The following is a 19318-nucleotide window of genomic DNA, read 5'->3' on the forward strand; positions in this document are numbered from 1 at the left end:
TTAATTTTTCATATCATCAAGTAGATGATAAAGAGTCTTATTTAAAAGTAGTGGCTAAGATCTAAAGTAAGAAGGTTAGTAATAAAGTAAAACAAAATATATTGAACTGATATGGAAGTTAAAGATTTTCCTTCTTCAAGAATATTTAGGGGCTGGGAAGGTGGCTCAGTGGTAGAGCGCTTGCCTTGCATGCATGAGGCCCTGGGTTTGATTCCCCAGCACCACATAAGCAAAAAGAAAAAAAACCGGAAGTGGCGCAGTGGCTCAAGTGGTAGAGTGCTAGCCTTAAGCTGAAGAGCTGAGGGACAGCACCCAGGCCCAGAGTTCAGACCCCATGACTGGACGCAAAAAAAAAAAAAAAAAAAAAAAAGAATATTTAAACCTCTTCTTTCTATCCCAGAAAAACTCCACTTAAGTTTACAATCTTCTATGGGAGAGGAAAAGAAGGGAATGGGAACAGAGGGGAGGAAAGGAGAGGGAAAAGAGAAATGACTCAAAGCTCCATATACATGGCCTTTAAAAAAAAATCTACCTAACTATGTTCTAAAAAGCTTATAACGCCAGTGTCCATACTCAGACTGGTTCGGCAATTCAGTTCAGTAACAAGTAAAAAATACAAGCAGCTTATCATCTATTTATTATGATTTACTGTCAAGTTGTTAACCTCCATATAAAAAAAGAAAAGCTTTACGAGATAAGTTTTATCTGCAAGAATAACTAAAAATAGTTTTAAAATATAACTACCCACATTCTATGAAAAAGCAATGTGCCAGTGAGCGAAGGTCCCCCCAGCTGTCGCTAACAGCCAGCTCACTGCTGGGCTCACATGCTTCTTTGTAAGGACAATAAACTGAGCCATTAGGGATCACAAATCATTTCTTTACAAAGGGTGTATACTGTCTTTATTACTACAGTGATAGTTTTTGGTATAGATAGGAATAGTTTATATCTTGTCATTAAACAGGAAACTAACATCACTATATTACTGTTCAAATCAGTGAAAATCACTGATGCTGTACCTTTTTAAAAATCGTTTTCCCAAATTCTTCTACACTACAAGTAACATTCTCAATGATCTGCATACTTAAGAGCTGAAGTATTTTTATTACACTAGTGTTTTTTTCTCTCGTCTTCCTTTACATCTATACTTCCTATGTAATTTCCACAGAAATATTTCAAAAACCATCATCTACAGAAATATTTCAAAGCCTTTATCTATAGAAATACTTCAAAAGCCATTATCCTAGGTTCAACACTGGGAGTAGAAGAATCCTAAACTATACCAAAACAAAACAATCTATTTAGGAGTGGAATTATTGAGAAATATTTGAGTAGTAGAAATAGGAAATCCCAAAATACTCACTTGTAGCAGAACCAAGAATATTTTTTGAAGATTTATCTTCCACAGTATTATAATCCAGTGGATAATCTGTTTAAAAATGAAGTAATTATGTTATGAGCTAGTTCTAATAACATATATAAAAGCTCATACTACATTCTGTCAATTGACATTTAAAACATAAATATTGATCACATCTAAACCATGTTCACAAGAAGAAAATGAGATTTCAAAGTCATTTAACAGATGTAAACCAAGAAAAAAATTACAACACCGAAGTTTACAGGACTTTCGTTTAAAATTTCAATATACTTTATCAAACCTTAGTGAACACCTTCACTTGTTTTCTAGGAAAATGACACGAGAAAATTTAGACTGTTCAAGCTACACTGTAAGGTATTTTAAAGTAAAGACTTGACAAAGCAGAAACAGAAGGGGTCCGACTTTCTCTATGCCTCTAGGCTCACAGGAGTTCCTCCAAAGGTTCAGGCCTTAACCTGCTTAATCCTACACCCAGGAAACACAAAGTAATGAATGCTCATTTCTACTGATTCAAATCATCTGATGAATTCAACAGGTTCTTGGGTCTACAACAGAGATACATTCACAATTTGTAACATTAATGTTATAAGAGGAGCTCTAATTACAAATAACTGACTGATAAATGTGGAATATAATATTAATTTGCAAAGTGATCACATTAGGTTTAAGAACCATGTGGCTATTATAACAGAACAAAAATGACAAGTCATTGATGTAAGTAGCCTGTATTCAACAGATTACTAATAGATTATTTAAAAATATTCCCAAGAGCCCTATTTAAAACCCACTTACCATAATCTTCATCAAATAGTTCTTGACGTTCTGACTGATACTGGGAATCAGCAATTTCTTCATATTCTTCCACCATGCTTGTGCCAAATACCCTAATCATAGCAATTCCATTAAAGATTTGCATTAAAACAAAATTAATCTCCTCATAATGTATGATGAACATTAACTCTGGTAATGTTTCTAGACTCCAAAATAATAGCTATTTCTTAAATTTTAGCTTCCATTAAAATGAAAAACTAGGCTATTGAGGCATTTTGAAATATAGCTACCAAAATTTTCTATCAGTGGTTTTAGATATTATCAGCACAGCAAAACAACAAGTAAAATCAAATACGTAAGTTATTTGTTTATTTTTGTGCTGGTCCTGGGTCTTGAACTCAGGGTCTGTCTGGGCTCTCTCCCTGAGCTTTTCGCTCAAGGCAAGCAATCTACCTCATCTGAGACACACCTATACTCTAGTTTTTCAAATAAGAGTCTCATGCACTTTCCTGCTCTGGCTGACTTTGAACCATGATCCTTAGATCTCAGCACCCTGAGTTGCTAGGATTACAGGTGTGAGCCAGAATGCCCAGATTAAAGCTCATTCCTTAACAGATTATCTTGGTATTTCCCCAAACACATTCAGTAGACAAAAAAGCTTAGTAATTTATTTTTTAAAACTTTCTGCTAATGTTATGGTTGAACAAGGAACTGTGCTACGCTCTTGCTTGGTTTCCTTGCTCATGGCTAGCGGCTGACTGGCTAAGTCTGGCATTTTTCCAGGTAACTGGACAGACAGTCTCACGGACTGTCGTTAAGTCCTTTAAGCTGCCGGGACTGGCTCTCAGTCCCGATCCTTTGATCACAGCCTCTTTAGCAGCTGGAATTACCGAGGTTAGCCACTGAAATCAAGCAATCATTTCTGTAATATTAACTTCCTGTAAGAAAATTATTTCTTCACTTTCAATTTTTTAAAAAACAGTCAAACAAAAAGTAACAACTAAAAGTGTCCACTGAGCACAAAGGCTCATTCCTGTAATCCTAGGTATGCAAGGGGCAGAAATCAGGGGACCAAGGTTCTGCCACCAGCCCAAGGAAAAAGTGTGTGTGATCCCATCTCAACCCACAAGCTGAAAGTGGTGGCATGTGTCTATGACTTGGGGTCAGTGGGTAGCTGAAGATAGAAGTCAAGGCCCAAAGCTAGCTCAGACCAAAAACAAGATCCTACCTGAAAAATAACTAAAGCAAAAGATGTTGTGGGTCTGCTTCAAGTGGAAGAACACTTGCATACAAAGTATGAGGCTGGGCTGAAACTACTCGTACCGCCAAAAAGAGGAGAGAAACAAACAATAAAAAACAGTAAATGTACTCTGTGTTCCATATTACCTTATAAGGCTTAATGGACAAAAGTGCTCCGATCCAAAATGTGATACCAACTCCACCTGAATAATAAAAGACATGAAATGAAAAGCCAGCAGAACATCACTGTATTCAGTTTTTTCATTATAACAATTCTAATAATAAAGTCCTCATTTCCCCCCAAATCAATACTTATAGTTTTGCACTTTTTTTTTTATAATGAATTAATATGTCATGCCTTGTTATTCAATATTGCAAAAGAGATGGTTGCTAACCTTTATGTACTTGATGAACATCTGAAGCAAGAAAAAGGAAAAGAAAAAGAAATCAGTTCCAAAGTCTGGATAACATGCCATAAGCAACAAGTATTTAAAATCATACTGTATAGAGAAAGCAATGTATTATGATGGATAATACTGTAGTACTCTTAATTTTTTGCAGAAGCCAAAGCAACGATGTGAAATTTTTATCAAACTAGAAGGTAGAATCTAAATATCTAAAGAAATCAGCTTTAAGCTTACAAAGTTTAAGTAGCTAAAAACCATTGTTGTTATTTTATGTTATCTATTAAAGCATTCTAAAACCAATGAATAGTCTTTAGAAACCTTCAGTCTTGCATTACTGTAAACATTACAATATGCATTATGTGTATATCTACAGATGAATTTATGTATTAGTAATTATGTACACATTAGAGGTACACATTATTACTATGCACATACAGAGATACACACTGGTCACATTTACACACTGATATAGGCTGATATATATGAAATGTTATCTATTGTTCTATAATATTGTATGTAATAGCAGAATATTTATTCTGCTATTTCAAGTATAACTTGAAAATGAAAATGCATGTCAATTTGCTTTTAAAATGCAAGCTATCAAAAAGCAATCCATAGATTTGGGTTTAGTTACTCCTGGATAAAATAAACCCAAGCAAATGTATAACATTTATCACTATAAAATGAGAACCAGAAGTAAACAGTTCTTCAATTTAGACTCATTTCTTGAATCATTAATTGAAAATATAAACTGTAATTTTAAAATACAAGTTAGCACTTTCAGAGTGAAACTAAGAGTATTACAAGTTTACCCATTTATAGAAGTAAATGTAATACATGCTTTAAAGAGACAGCAAAATCACAGAAAACAAAATTAATTAGCTAGAAGTTCTTTCATTTAAAGAAGAAAGGATAGACATTAGAACTGCTGCATTCCAAAAGGTCAATTAACATACTTTAATGTGTGGCTATTGTTTTAATTTTTTTTTAAAGATAGAAAGGAGAAGACTAGAAACATTTCTATTTTGTTTAAATCCAACTGATGAGTGACAACTTAATTAATTGGTAAAAGAAATGGGAAATACTGTTTCAAAAAAATTAGGGTAAAATAGGTAACTGGAAATAGAATGTTAAGTTTGAATACGTAAAACAAAAGGCAAAAGATTTAACAATGCCAAATAAAAGGAAATTAAAACTGAAAAAATCTAAAAATAAGATTCTACTAAAAAAAAATCAAAAGATCTCAATGACCGTAATAACCACAGAAAGAAAATATACATTTTATATAATACATTTTACATTGACTCAAAAACAAGAGTTCAAATTTGGAATTTTATCAGAACCACAAATGAAAATTTGGACCAGGTGACCAGCAACACAAAAGGAATGATGAAATATTTGTCTCATAAAACAATATATTCAGCCAGGCACCAGTGGCTTATGCCTATAATTTTCACTTAAGAAGGCTGAGATCTGAGAATTTCATTTCAAAGCCAGCATGGGCAGAAAAGTCCATGAGACTCTTATCTCCAATACAGAAAAAGCTGAAAGTGGTGCTGTGGCTTATTAGGTGGTAACAGCACGAGCCTTGAACACAGAGAGGCTCAGGGACAGCTCCCAGGCTCTGAGTTCAAGCCACAGGATCAGGACGACGACGACTACTACTACTAATAATAACAATAAATTCAACTAGTAACTTTTTCAGTAAATGGTATGATATAAATTTCCAAGTGGGAATTTCTAATTGGGTAGTGTAAATAAAAGGAATGTTTCTTTATATAACAGTGCTATACATGTAAGCATTACCTTCACATATTTTGCATACATCTGTTCATCTAAAGGGAAACTCTGGACAGTTCGCTCATCTCTACCATGGAAAGTACCCAGTTTAATCCATTTACTTGTGGGATATCTAGAAAATATAAAAAATAAACATATCCTATATATGTTTATATAAAGCAGGCCTTGAGTTAAATATACTTTTTTCCAATTAACAAGTTATATGTAACTTGCAAAATTACACTATTAACAAATAGAAGACAAGGAAAACAAAAGTAGGACTAGAACAACTTGTAGGGAATTAAGAGTGCTCTCTGGAGGTTTTCAAACAGACAGTTATCAAGAGGCTACCCTGGGGAAAGAAGGTACACCATTCACATACTGCCAAGTATATGTGATGATATGAACTGCGAACATGAATACTGGCAGGAAGTGCAATAGGAAAAAGAAAATGTAGCACATCTGAATTCAACATATCTAAATAGCTGATCCCTTTAAAAAGAAATTTCATGTAATACTTCATTGTCAGAGCTGCATATGTCAATTTGACATATTAGAAATTCCAGCTTAAGGGCTGGGAAGGTGGCTCAGTGGTAGAGTGCTTGCCTTGCATGCATGAGGCCCTGGGTTCGATTCCTCAGCACCACATAAGCAAAAAGAAAAAAGCCGGAAGTGGTGCTGTGGCTCAAGTGGTAGAGCGCTAGCCTTGAGCTGAAGAGCTGAGGGACAGCGCCCAGTTCCAGAGTTCAGGCCCCACGACCGGACCCCCCAAAAAAAAAAATTCCAGCTTAAAAGAAATATCTAAGTTAATCTAAGGTTAATAGCAGAACAGGAGTCTCCAAAGGTTTTAAGAACTGATTTTTAAACTGTACACATGTAATGACAGTCAGACAGAGGAAGAAACACCACAGAGCCCTTGATGGCTGGTGGCAGAAGACAACACCACACAGCCCATCTGTCACTGCTACGCATAGGTGTGCACTGAGAAGTGAATAAACAACGCCAAGCAGGAATATTAAGCACCTAGTCAAAAGAGTGTGTTTAAAGCAAAAGACACTGTTGGTAGTTAAGAAGTAAAAAGCAATTACATATTTTAATAGGATAAATACATGCATAGGAAAGATAAAGGAATACAATGCTAAGAATGATTATCTTTGGTTTTCAAGAAGATAGTTCTTTTCCAAATTCCTCATAAAATGTTCATTTCTTTTCTAATCATACAAAGATTTTTTAAAATATATTACTAAAATATACACCAGAAAATAAAGAACTATACATGTATATTCTTAATAAATTTTAAAGAAATGTTTGGAAAGCAATACAGCATAATTAAAAGGTCTTAATGAACATAGTGCTAAATCTAAGTCTTAGTTCTCTAATAGGCCATGGGGCCCAATCAAGCTACCTAGCCTCCCTTTGTCTGCTTCCTCATCTTACAAGGGAGCATTTGTTAAAAACTAATGAAAGAAAATAGATTTAAAAGGGGCCTGCAATGCAACTGTTTACAAACTGGAAATAAAAAATAAAACGGTAGCTAAATATTCACACAGTGAGAACAATATTCTTAGGAGAGGACTGCAAGGGCTCAATAGCTTTCCTGCCCAGACTGGCTTTGAACCGTGATCCTCAGATCTCAGCCTCCTGAGTATCTAGGATAAGCAGCTTTTTTATTATACTGTTTTCAGTTCTTGTTTTTCTTCTTTCCTTTTTACTTTGGTCTATTCCCTTCTGTCATTGTGTTTGATTTCTGTACACCGTTTTTCTTGTATATAAGTTTGTTTGGTTTGTGGAAGGGGAGGAGAAGCACAGGAACTGTGGGACAAAGGGTGAACCAATGCAGCAGTGAAACCCACTACACACAACGTTGGAAATGAACTACACAACTTTGGGGGGAGAGATGTCAGTAAGGGAAAAACCAGGAGAGAATGAGGGAGAGGTGACACTTCAAAAGGAAAATATACTCATTACCTGACTAACCCCTCTGTATATCACCTTTACAATAAAACTTTTTTTAAAAACACAAAAAAATGACAGAAGGCAAAAGTGATTCACTAATTTTTAGTCTAGCTTTGACAGAAAGCAGTTTTAGAATTTACCTGTCACTGATAGAAACCAGAAAGTCTTTAGGAGTAGAAGAAAATAATTCATAATTTGCAATATCAAGCTGCTTTACTTGAATTGGTTCACACAGTTCAATAACAAACCTTCAAAAAGAACACAAACAATTATTTACATAAACCAACCACAATAAGACTTCACATTAAACATGACCTAAGTTTGCATAAACTTGATACCTATTAAGTGTTACTAAAACTTAGCAAAGACAGAGGCTTTCTAAGCCAAGTTATCAATAAGGAAATGCCTTAAAAAATTACTAAGCATCTAGCTTTTAAAATAACAAAGTATACTCTTGGAAGGAGAATGTCTTTATAAAGAAAAGCCAGTGATACTGTAAACTGACCAAAGTCTGATATTAAGCCTTCCATTTAGCAATACATTGTTTTAACATTTACCTTAAAATTATAGAGTTCCAAATACATACTCTTATAGTTGGTACCTTTCTGTATCAAAGCACAGTTTGTAAGAGAAGAGTCAAAAAAGTTAAAATATTTAGCAGACGTTTAGTAAAATTATGGTTGACGGAGACAACCAAATATCTAGTGCCCACTAAAACTAGTACTAGAATTGTACCTATACTTCATTTACATAAAGATCTAGAAAATGAAACTAATTTAAGGGACAAGCCTGTGTGCTAACATCGAAAGATGATTTGAGAACAAGAATTCACACAAAGTAGAAGGAAACCCTCAGGGTATGGTAGGTGTGTTCCTTATCCATACTGTGGTGAGGTTTTCTCAAATTTATAAAATTTTTGAAACCACACTGTATGTCAACTATACTCCAATTAAGCTGTTTATAAAAAGACATTAGAGGGATTGGAAGTACCACAACAGAGTTCATGCTTAGCATGTGTAAGGGCCTTGGTTCAATCCTCAGCACTGACAAAACAAACAAAACAAAATAAAACAAAAATAATTTTTAAAAACAAGATGCTATGAAATTATATTTGATTTGGGAAAGACACCAGAAATATTTCTTAGGAAAAATGGAAAGATTGGTTCCATGTGCCCAAAATAAAACTGCATAGATGTACCTAACATGACATCTGAGGGACAGATGTCATAACACCTAGTAATTTGAGGTAATAAACTATTACATCAAATGAGATTTTACATTGACAAATACTAAATAAACCAAAAGTATTAAAATTAACAGAGTGTTTAATGATGGAGAATAACAGAACTAAGTTCAGGAGATGGTAGGAATGACTGATTAGGTTTCTGAGAAAGGTTCTTGAAGGGAACCAAGGTAGCATTTGTTCAATGTTTCTCTCTGGACAATACTATCTTAGATAATTTCCATCCATCCTTCAACCCTTACAACAAAATTTCAAGGGATATTATTTTCACTTTCAATTTTATATAACAAAAGGAACATGGTCATAAATAAACATAGCCAATTCTGATTTCTCTGTTTTTTGTGGGGTTTTTTTGGCAATACTGAAGTTTGAACTCAGGTCCTCAAACTTGCTTGGCTTATTGCTCAGCTAGTGCTCTACCACTTAAGCCACACCCCCAGCTCTGTTTTTGTTTTTCTGATTCTGAAGATGGACTTTTGCAGACTTTTCTGCCTAGGAAAGCTTCAAACTGCAATGCTCTGTACTTAAACCTCCTGAATAGACACACAGCTTCTAACTTAATAAAAGAACCCCTCCCCATCCCTCAGACAGAGTTAAGCATATGGTCGCCCATCAAGGACTTCCTGATTGAGTGATAGGGTGTCACAAAAGTACTAAGGGAGGCTTTCGGTCATGGCATTTTTTTTAACCCTGGTAGAGCTCTGCATTAGGCTTCACCTATCACCAGGCTAGAATGAGGATGCGGTAAACCGGGTAGAGCTATTAGCTGTCCGCTATCACCAGGCTAGAATGAGGAGCTGGTGAGAATAAACCATTCGGACAATGCAGGTAGGGAAGACACCGTAGTGAATGGCAAAGAAACATGATATGTTTGAATTCATTATAATTAAATAATTGTAAATGATGTATATATCTGATAAACCTCATAACTTATATTAGTATGCCTGGTAATTTTCTTTTATCACAGTTAACTTCACTCTCATTTTCTCAGAAATAAAGAACACTATAAAAAATTAGGAGAAGCCGGGCACCCAAGGTTCACGCCTGTAATCCTAGCTACTCAGGAGGCTGAGATCTTGAGGATTGAGGCTGAAAAGCCAGCCCGGGGAAGGAAAGTCCATGAGATTCTTATCTCCAATAAACTACCAGAAAACCAGAAGTGGCCCTGTGGCTCAAGTGATAAGAGTGCTAGCCTGAGCTGAAGAGCTGAGGGACAGCACCCACCCAGGCCTAGAGTTCAGGACCCACAACTGACCAAAAAAAAAAAAAGAGAGAGAGAGAGAACTTTGCATAATAGTAAGCTAAATCCAATTTCAAAAAACTTCTCAATTATTTATCTTCTGTACCATTAGCCAAAAATTAAAAAGATAAAGTTAAATTAAGAAGGAAATGTACTGGGGCTGGGAAGGTGGCTCAGTGGTAGAGTGCTTGCCTTGCATGCATGAAGCCCTGGGTTCAATTCCTCAGTACTACATATACAGAAAAGGCCAGCACTGTTGCTCAAGTGGTAGAGTGCTAGCCTTGGAAGCTCAGGAACAGCGCCCAGGCCCTGAGTTCAAGCCTCAGGACTGGCAAAACAAAAACAAAAACACAGTAACAACCACCCAAGGATAATGTACAACCTTCTACCTATATGTTGGAACATATGGTGTATTGTGGTTTAAATTCATGGCTTTGCATTTTCTAGGCAGAGGTAACCATTTTTGCTTCATTCATTGATTGAGATAGTGTCTCAAGCTTATGTCAGGCCAGGCTGGACCTAGAATCTCCTATTCATGTATGCCATGCAACTGGAATGACAGGTACATACCCACACGGCCCACCTTTTATTGGTTGAGATAGGGTCTCAGAACTTTTTGCCTAGACTGGTTTAGAATCGGGATCCTACCAATCTCCACCTACAGAATAACTAGGTTTACAACAGGTTTATGTCTCCATCTTCACCTTCGGTTAGAAAAATTTTAAAACTTAAAGTTCAACAGAATAAACTTAAAAAGAAAACAGAAAAGTTAAAAATTTACATAGAAATTTCAGAAAGAGAAAGCATAGCTATGGAAGTAAAAATCAACAAAGCCAAAACAGACAAATTTACAAGGGTAACAAAAGATGAGAGATACGGTACCGAAAAAAATCAGTTTTTACAGGAAAATATCTCTGAAGCAGTGAAGATTTTAATCAGCAGGAACAGCATTTTAAAATACCTTAAGATTGGGTTGGGAAGGTGGCTCAGTGGTAGAGCGCTTGCCTTGCATGCATGAGGCCCTGGGTTCGATTCCTCAACACCACATAAGCAAAAAGAAAAGAGCTGGAAGTGGTGCTGTGGCTCAAGTGGTAGAGCGCTAGCCTTGAGCTGAAGAGCTGAGGGACAGCGCCCGAACCAGCGCTCAGGCCCACAACCGGACCCCCCCCAAAAAAAAACATACCCCAAGATGCATGTGTCTAATAGGCCTGGCTGTCAGCTGATAAGGTTTTAAGAGGCCATGAGGCATGAGGGCGCTAACTTCACTAGTGACTCAGTCCAGATAATTTATATAAAGGACTAGTTAAGAGACTGGGTCTAGCTAAAGAAGTAGGCCATTGGAGGTGCGCCTTTAAAGGGTACATGATATCACCAGACTCTATCTCTGCCTCTTGTCTACCATAAGGTAGACATCCTGTCACCTGCCCCAACCACCATGTTTGCATTTCCCCAGGTCCAAAGCAAGGGATCCAGGTCAGTGTGGTTTGAATGTCTGAAACTGTAGAAACAAAAATTACTTATCCTAGTTTTTTACAGATATCGTCACAATGGAAAACTACCACAAAAAAACTAACTCAATAAATACAAAATCTAGTGATAACTATTTCTTTAGAAGTAGTTTTAAAATCTCCCCAATTAGACACATAGATGGCAAGGTGGTACATGCAAAAGGTTACTAACAGTTATGTTTGCCATGGCAAAAGACCATAAACAACCCAAATACCCACCAAGACAAAACTGTGAAGGAATGCACTGGTCACAAAGAATGAAGAAACCCTCTACTACAAAGAGTGTCAAGACCCTTCTAAGACACAAGTTAATTCACCATGAAAATAGCAAGCTTAATATATTAATTTACATGAAAATTGAGAATCTCAAACACTGCTCAATCTTAACAATGAATAGAAAGATAAAAGACAGACTTTAAAGAGATTTCTCACTGTAATTCTCCTCTTTGGAAGCATTAAGAAATCTGAAGTATGTGAAATTATTACTTACTAAAGGTTATACACCTAATTTAAAGTTAATACTTCATAGGCCCACACTGTTTAACAGGAGTACCAAACTTTAAAATTTACTGGTGCAAGGTTAAAAGGATTGTCTTCAAAACAAGTAATGAGATAAGACTGTCTGCTGACACTTTCCATTCATAATTTTTTTTTTTTTTGCGGTCGTGGGGCTTGAACTCGGCCTGAGCGTTGTCCCTCAGCTCTTCAGCTCAAGGCTAGCACTCTACCACTCTTCAGCTCAAGGCTAGCACTCTACCACCTGAGCTACAACGCCACTTCGGGTTTTCTGGTGGTTTATTAGAGATAAGAGTTTCCCAGACGTCCCTACCCAGGCTGGCTTTGAACCGCGATCCTCAGAGTAGTGAGCCACTGGTGCCTGGCTTCCATTCATAATCTTCAAGGTCTCCACAGCATACTATTCCAAAAGGCACAATGTGTAACAATGGGAATATTCTTGGGAGTGTTTCTGGGTCTGAATTCAGGGTCTTGCCTCGCACTTACCAAGTAAAACTCTTCAGTGCCTGAGCCCAGCCCTCAGCCCTTTTACTTTCATTATTTTTAATACAGTCTTACACTGAATGCCTCCTAACTGCCTAGAATGACAGGCATATGCCACCACACCGACTTTTCGTTTTTAAATAAGGTGGGGGTAGGGGGAGGATGAGGGTTTCATAAATGCTTTGCTTCACCTGGCCTGAAACCACAATCTTGTTTCAGTATCAACCTACTGACTAGCTGGGATTAAAAGTATGTGTGCTTGCTAATTTGCCAAGAATTGCAAATTTTGGACCTGGGGCCTAGGTGCTGTCCCTGAGCTTCGTTTGCTTAAGGCTAGAGCTCTACTAGTACTTGAGTCATAGCTCCACTTCTGGCTTTTTTTTACTAGTTTCTTAGAGATAAGAGTCTCATGGACTTTCCTGTCCAGCAAGAACTGGAAAAAATTTAAAGACAAAATAAACTGATAGAAAAAACTGTAATTCCCTAGATAAAAAGCCGGCTTATAAATTATGAGAAATGATTCGAGAACATAAGAAGGTAGCTATACATATATAAAAATCAATTACATCTCTACACAAAATAGTGTTTTTATAATACTAACAAAAAATAGGCTGCTATGGAATAAACTTAACAAAAGACTACATTTGTATAGGTCTTTTATAAAGGCAAAAAAGAAAAATATATCCTTACTTATGGATAAGAAAACTCTGTCAAAGCGTAAACAAATGCGTAAGTGGTACTCGCTAGACACTATGTTGAAAATGAACTATACAACTTGTGGAGTGGAATAGGAGGGAAAAACAGGAAGAGTGAGAGAAGGGTGGCACTGTTCAAAAAGAAATACACTTATTACCTGACTTATGTAACTATAACACTCTGTACATCACCTTTATAATAACAATTTACAGAAAGATGAAAACTTAAACACTGAAAAAGAAATGAAAATGTCCAAAAGTCATTTGAAGACTCAATATAATTTCAAACAAAATCCTCATATAAAATTTGAAAAATTAAGGAAAAGTATAAGTGTATAAGGGCAGAGGCAGAAAAATAGCAAAGTCAGTCCTGAGTACAAAAAAAAAAAAAAATCACACTACTAGATATTAAGATTTATAAAGGCAAACCAAACTGTGGGGTTAAGGCAGGTAATGATAAATTGACCAAGAGGACAGAACAGAGAAACTTATGCACATAAGGGAATTTTATGACATTATAAGTGATAGGGAAAAGTGTGAATTACTGAATAAATAATTATCTATATGGAAAACTCAGCAGGGAGAATGAATCCCTACTATACACAATATAAGAAACAATTCTAGATGAGATAAAAACCTAAATATAAAGTGCAAAATGTTCAAAACTTAACTTCAAAGCAAGGGAGAGAGATGACATTAAAAAAAACTACTATTATAAGAGATAAATTCAACTATATTTTTTAAAGTTCCTTCATCAAAAGTCACTATAAGGATATTGAAAGGATAACCTATAGAATGGCAAAATTAGGTACAATACATATAACTTAAAATGTCTTCTAAAATACAGACTCAAGTTGTCATGTAGAAGTTAAACATCTATGAAACCACAGAAAAAATCCAAACAAACATATAGGTAGAAAAAAGACAACAAGGGCTGGGAAGGTGGCTCAGTGGTAGAGCGCTTGCCTTGCATGCTCGAGGCCCTGGGTTCGATTCCTCAACACCACACAAGCAAAAAGAAAAAAGCCGGAAGTGGCACTGTGGCTCAAGTGGTAGAGCACTAGCCTTGAGCTGAAGAGCTGAGGGACAGCACCCAGGCCCAGAGTTCAGGCCCCACGACCGGACCCCCAAAAAAAAAACAAAAAAAAAAACGAATGTCCTAATATGAAGAGCTCAATCAACAGCTGCTTAGTAAAAATAAAACCAAGAAATAGCTAGGAAGACTCAACATCCTAAACTGTCAACTATCCTGATTTTACCTAGACAGACAACTGATATAATTTCAATGAGAATGCCAACATGGTTTATAGGATTTAACCACATGAGGCTAAAAATGTAAAAGAAAAGCCAACAGGGCTAGAATGGTACAGGCACTTCTGAAGCAGATGAAGCATATAGACTCTTTACCAGATTTTTAGAACTGATAAAAATGTGGTCTTACTATACCTTGGATTGTTCAACCTACATAAACCAGGTGAAATCAGCTAAAGATGTAGTAAGGTTTTAATCACAAAATGTAGACACAAATATGCAGAAAGCAAAATCTACAGTAGAAACATGTACAATATATACCGCCTAACAGAAACATTAAAATGGGTAGCTATTATAATTTATCGGCAAACCATAAATTAAGGCAAAGTGATTGTTTCCTATGACTTTATCCCAGCATGCCTTTGCTTTAAAAAAGGGGGGGGGGGCTGGGAAGGTGGCTCAGTGGTAGAGCGTTTGTCTTGCATGCATGAGGCCCTGGGTTCGATTCCTCAGCACCACATAAGCAGAAAAAGCTGGAAGTGGCCCTGTGGCTCAAGTGGTAGAACGCTTGCCTTGAGCTGAAGAGCTGAGGCACAGCGCCCAGGCCCAAAGTTCAGGGCCCACGACTAGCAAATAAAAATAAATAAATAAATAAATACTGGAGTTATGACTCAAAGAGGTAGAGCCTCAATCATAAGCCAAAAATCTAAGTAAGACCACAAGGCCCTAAGTTCAAGCCGACTACTAGCATAAATACACACACACACACACACACACACACACACACACACACATACACACACACACATACACACGCGCGCGCGCGCGCGCGCGCGCTAATATAAAAATTTACACTGTCACTGACTACAAAGGCTTTTATAAATTAAAAAAAAATCCCCTAAGAAATTTATCTCAGATAACTACTTCCTTAAAATTCACTTACAGAACAAAGGGCCTACGAAAAATTGAAGTTTTTAAAGTGTGGTTTAACTGATAATAAACTGACTAATGACTATAGTACCCTTCAATAGTTGAGTTCATTTTCAAGTTGAACCTACAGTGCACGCTTTCAAAAGAAGTAAAACTGACAGTGGAAAAAAAATATTATCTCTAAGGTGAAGGAGGGTTTCCTTAAATGTGTGTGTGCATGTGTGTGTATACAATCATTACAGCAAATTAACGTGATAGTGGTGATTCTCCCCAAATACCTTTGAGAGAGCTGCTTCCTGAACAATGAAATCAAGTAATAAAACGCTGAGTTTCTACATGTCTTTCATAAACATTCTTCTATTCCAGGCCTGAGCCTGTGGACTTGTAAGTCCCGACTTCTCACCTAGGCTGTGACAACAGTCTCCTGACTAGTTTCAAGTAGGCCACAATGATGACAAAGCTTTAAACAGCAGGTTGATGTCACATATTAAAACAAATGCTACCCTACGCGTGTTTCAGTTAAAGATCTAACATAATTAAACTGGATATACGTAGTACTGACTAGGTGGTCAGTTCATAGCTAAATGCTCTGACTACGTCATCTGCCACTATTCTTAAGTGTTTCTTTATCCTCATCACACTTCTAAGAACCTTTTTAGGCTGCTTCTGTTGATAGTCATAGAGAAGAAACATGTTCCTTTTAAAATGCTGTGCTTCCCTCGTCTGCCATTTCCTATGATCTTTTAAGATCCCATCCATTCAAGAATTACCTCTTCCAGAAGTCCTCTTACAATTATGCATCTTCTCTCTGTCTATAAAACACTTTCAGCAGTACTTTTTAATTCCATTACATAATTGTTTAGGTTAGTGTTTCTGACACCTCAGTTTTATACAGTAACAACACTAATCAATCAAAAATGCTTGTTAAATGACCACAGGAACAAATCAATCTAACCCTATATATGTTCATATATAGAATGTACTTTTGCAAAATTTTATATTACTTACCAAATTTTAGTGCTGCAAGGATTCAACATATAAAGGTCCATATTTTCTATAAGAATAGCAGATGTACTCTATTTTTTAAAAGGCAAAAGGAGTTTATTACTGAAGGAAAAATAATGAGAAAATACTTATTTAAACCCTAATGTCTTCTGGGATTTCTAGTTTTAGATGTTAGAATATATCAAAGACTGAATGAATACCCATTTGGGGGGGGGGGAGTATATAAGTGGCTAAATTTGCTAGTAAGCCTACAGCTTTCCACTATCCTTATAAAAACCCATTTAAAACTCAAAGCTTGGACAGGTGCTGTGGCTCATGCCTATAATCCTAGCTTCTCAGTATATATAAATTGGGAGGCTAGTCTGGGCAAAAAGTTCCCAAGACCCCTGGACTCAAGAGTTGAGTATAGTAGAATACAACTAACAACCCAGCTCCACAGGAGGCTGAGATGAGAAGGATCAAAGTTCCAGACCAGCCTGGACAAAACCTACACAAGACCCCTTTCAACAGGAAAAAAATTTAGAAAATAAAAAAAGCTAGGTATATGACTTACGGCATAATGCTGTAATGCGCAGATAGGCTGGTCTAGGCCAGCCTTGGTAGAAAACAAGACCTGCTTTAAAAAAATAATCACAGCCAGAGAGCTGTGTCAGAGACATGGCTCAAATGACATAGGGCCAGCTTATCAGACTCAAAGCCCTACATTGAGATCCAGAAAAAGAAACAAGACAAAAAACCCTCAAACCTCAATGTCTGAAGCTGGGCACCTATAATTCTAACTACTCAAGAGACAGAGGCAGAACGATCACAAGTTCAAGACCAACCTGGGAAAAGTTAGCAAAGATCTATCACAAAACACAAAGGGCTGAGACACAGCTCAAAGAGTAAAGCAGCAAATATGAGGTAGGTTCAATCCCAGAAATGAACAAAAAAAACAAAACTCACTGTTTAAATGTCTATAACCATAAAGGAAAAATAATTTTTCATTAATAATTTTATTTTTAAAATTTCATACAGGTTTTAAAAGCTAACTAGAATACAAAATATCAAGTATCAACTAAAACGTCATACAATTAAATGTATGGAAAGGCATACTCCAGCATTTATTAGTGAATTAGAATAATAATATTAAAGTACAATTCCTAGGTAAATTAACATCTATAGTACAAAACCTACATATATATTATATATAGCATTTTAGGCATGTATTTATTATTATATTATATATTACATGTATGCTTATTATATGTATATTATACACAGATATACATATGTCTTCTAAATTTAAGTATTTTATATTTAAGTACCTTGGCTTCTGGATTAGCGGCCAATATTTTGGCACCACATTCTACTGAGGCATAATTATTTCGATTTTTCTGGACCTTTTTGGTGGCATGTGGACCTCCATTAGAAGAAGGGTGCAATGACTGACCTGAAGACAAACCTTATTATAAACATACAGATGATGATTATGATTGAAAATACCCCCAGTAATACAATGATCTCAAAACAAGATGCCTTCTAAAGATGCCTAAGAAAATAGTTTAAAAGTACTTAAGACATTCAAAATGGTTTGCTTCAAAAGTAACCCCAACAAATAAATGCACTTCAAAATTCTGCAGTAACTTGTGTAGACTGAAAAAGAACATGGCTAGCAGGCTAACAGGCTGTTCTACTTCTAACCCCAACACGAAGAATTCTTAATTCAGATTTATCTACAGAAGTAAAAAGAAAACGTAATACTTGGATCTAACTGTATCTACAGTCAAAGCTTTCTGACTCAGAACTCTGCATGCTTCAATTTTCTTCCTATAAATTTTTAACAAAAATCACCTCTGCTTCATCTTTCTTTAGCTTGTTAATGATATGCAAGAACAGTTTTTATTACAATTAAAGCTGCATGTAATGACACAACAGCAGATAATATGAGTAATCAGCAGCAAGTTCATAAACTTCTTTTGAAAAGCTTTCAATTTTTTTTTATTTTACCAATTAAAAAGACATACGGATATCTAAACTACCCCCTTAAATATTTTTTAAAAAACAGACTCCTAATGCCTCCTTACTTTTTTCTTTTTCTACTTCCATAACCTTCTTTTTCCACTCATCAAATGTTGGGATATCTTCTGGATCTTTGGGACCCGCTACAGATGAAGGGTCAGTTTCTCCTGGTTTTGTATAATCAGAACTCTGAATGAAATGCAAAAAAAAAAAACAAAACCTTCAAACTTCAAAGAATATAGATTAATAGTAAATATAAGTATTTCTGCCAAGGGGCTGGGAAGGTGGCTCAGTGGTAGAGCGCTTGCCTTGCATGCCTAAGCTCTGGGTTTAATTCCTCAGCACCACATAAGCAAAAAGAAAAAAAAGCCAGAAGTGGCGCTGTGGCTCAAGTGGTAGAGCGCTAGCCTTGAGCTGAAGAGCTGAGGGACAGCACCCAGGCCCAGAGTTCAAGCCCCACAACGAGACTGCCAAGTTAAATGAAAGTTGAATTGCATAATCAATTGATACTACTTTGAAAAGTTTTTATTGTTTATTTATTTACATACTTATTGCTGGTCCTGGGGCTTGAACTCAAGGCCTAGGCACTGGCTCTGAGCCTCTTTGTACTCAAGGCTACTGCTCTACCACTTGAGCCACAGCACCACTTCTGGTTCTAAGTAGTCTATTAGATATAAGAATTTCACAGGGGCTGGGAAGGTGGCTCAGTGGTAGAGTACTTGCCTTGCATGCATGAGGCCCTGGGTTTGATTCCTCAGCACCACATAAGCAAAAAGAAAAAAGCCGGAAGTGGCGCTGTGGCTCAAGTGGTAGAGCACTAGCCTTGAGCTGAAGAGATGAGGGACAGTGCCCAGGCCCAGAGTTCAGGCCTCACGACCGGACCCAAAAAAAAAAAAAAGAATTTCACATACTT

At 36.4% G+C, this 19318-nt stretch overlaps 1 protein-coding gene across 7 annotated transcripts in view; it reads right to left on the bottom strand.

The window, feature by feature from the left end:
- Positions 1-19318, bottom strand: part of LOC138819708 (SUN domain-containing ossification factor) — a 66132-nt gene that overhangs the window by 25813 nt on the left and 21001 nt on the right. For 3 of the 7 annotated variants that reach the window (XR_011369582.1, XM_070011232.1, XM_070011231.1), the window contains exons 7-15: positions 18471-18594; positions 17712-17848; positions 16408-16475; positions 7674-7781; positions 5605-5710; positions 3787-3807; positions 3539-3594; positions 2174-2265; positions 1364-1429 (exon numbers count right to left, since the gene is read on the bottom strand). Coding sequence is in view for 6 of the 7 variants with exons in the window: in XM_070011232.1 (XP_069867333.1) it covers positions 1364-1429; positions 2174-2265; positions 3539-3594; positions 3787-3807; positions 5605-5710; positions 7674-7781; positions 16408-16475; positions 17712-17848; positions 18471-18594 (778 nt within the window). In the remaining variant the exon portion in view is untranslated. The remainder of the gene's footprint in view (positions 1-1363; positions 1430-2173; positions 2266-3538; positions 3595-3786; positions 3808-5604; positions 5711-7673; positions 7782-16407; positions 16476-17711; positions 17849-18470; positions 18595-19318) is intronic. The other 4 variants (XM_070011234.1, XM_070011233.1, XM_070011236.1 and 1 more) reach the window with 3 other exon arrangements.

Source organism: Dipodomys merriami, unplaced genomic scaffold (assembly GCF_024711535.1).
Source record: "Dipodomys merriami isolate MVZ:Mamm:240054 unplaced genomic scaffold, mDipMer1.0.p SCAF_81, whole genome shotgun sequence".
In the NCBI taxonomy this organism is placed as follows: Eukaryota; Metazoa; Chordata; class Mammalia; order Rodentia; family Heteromyidae; genus Dipodomys; species Dipodomys merriami.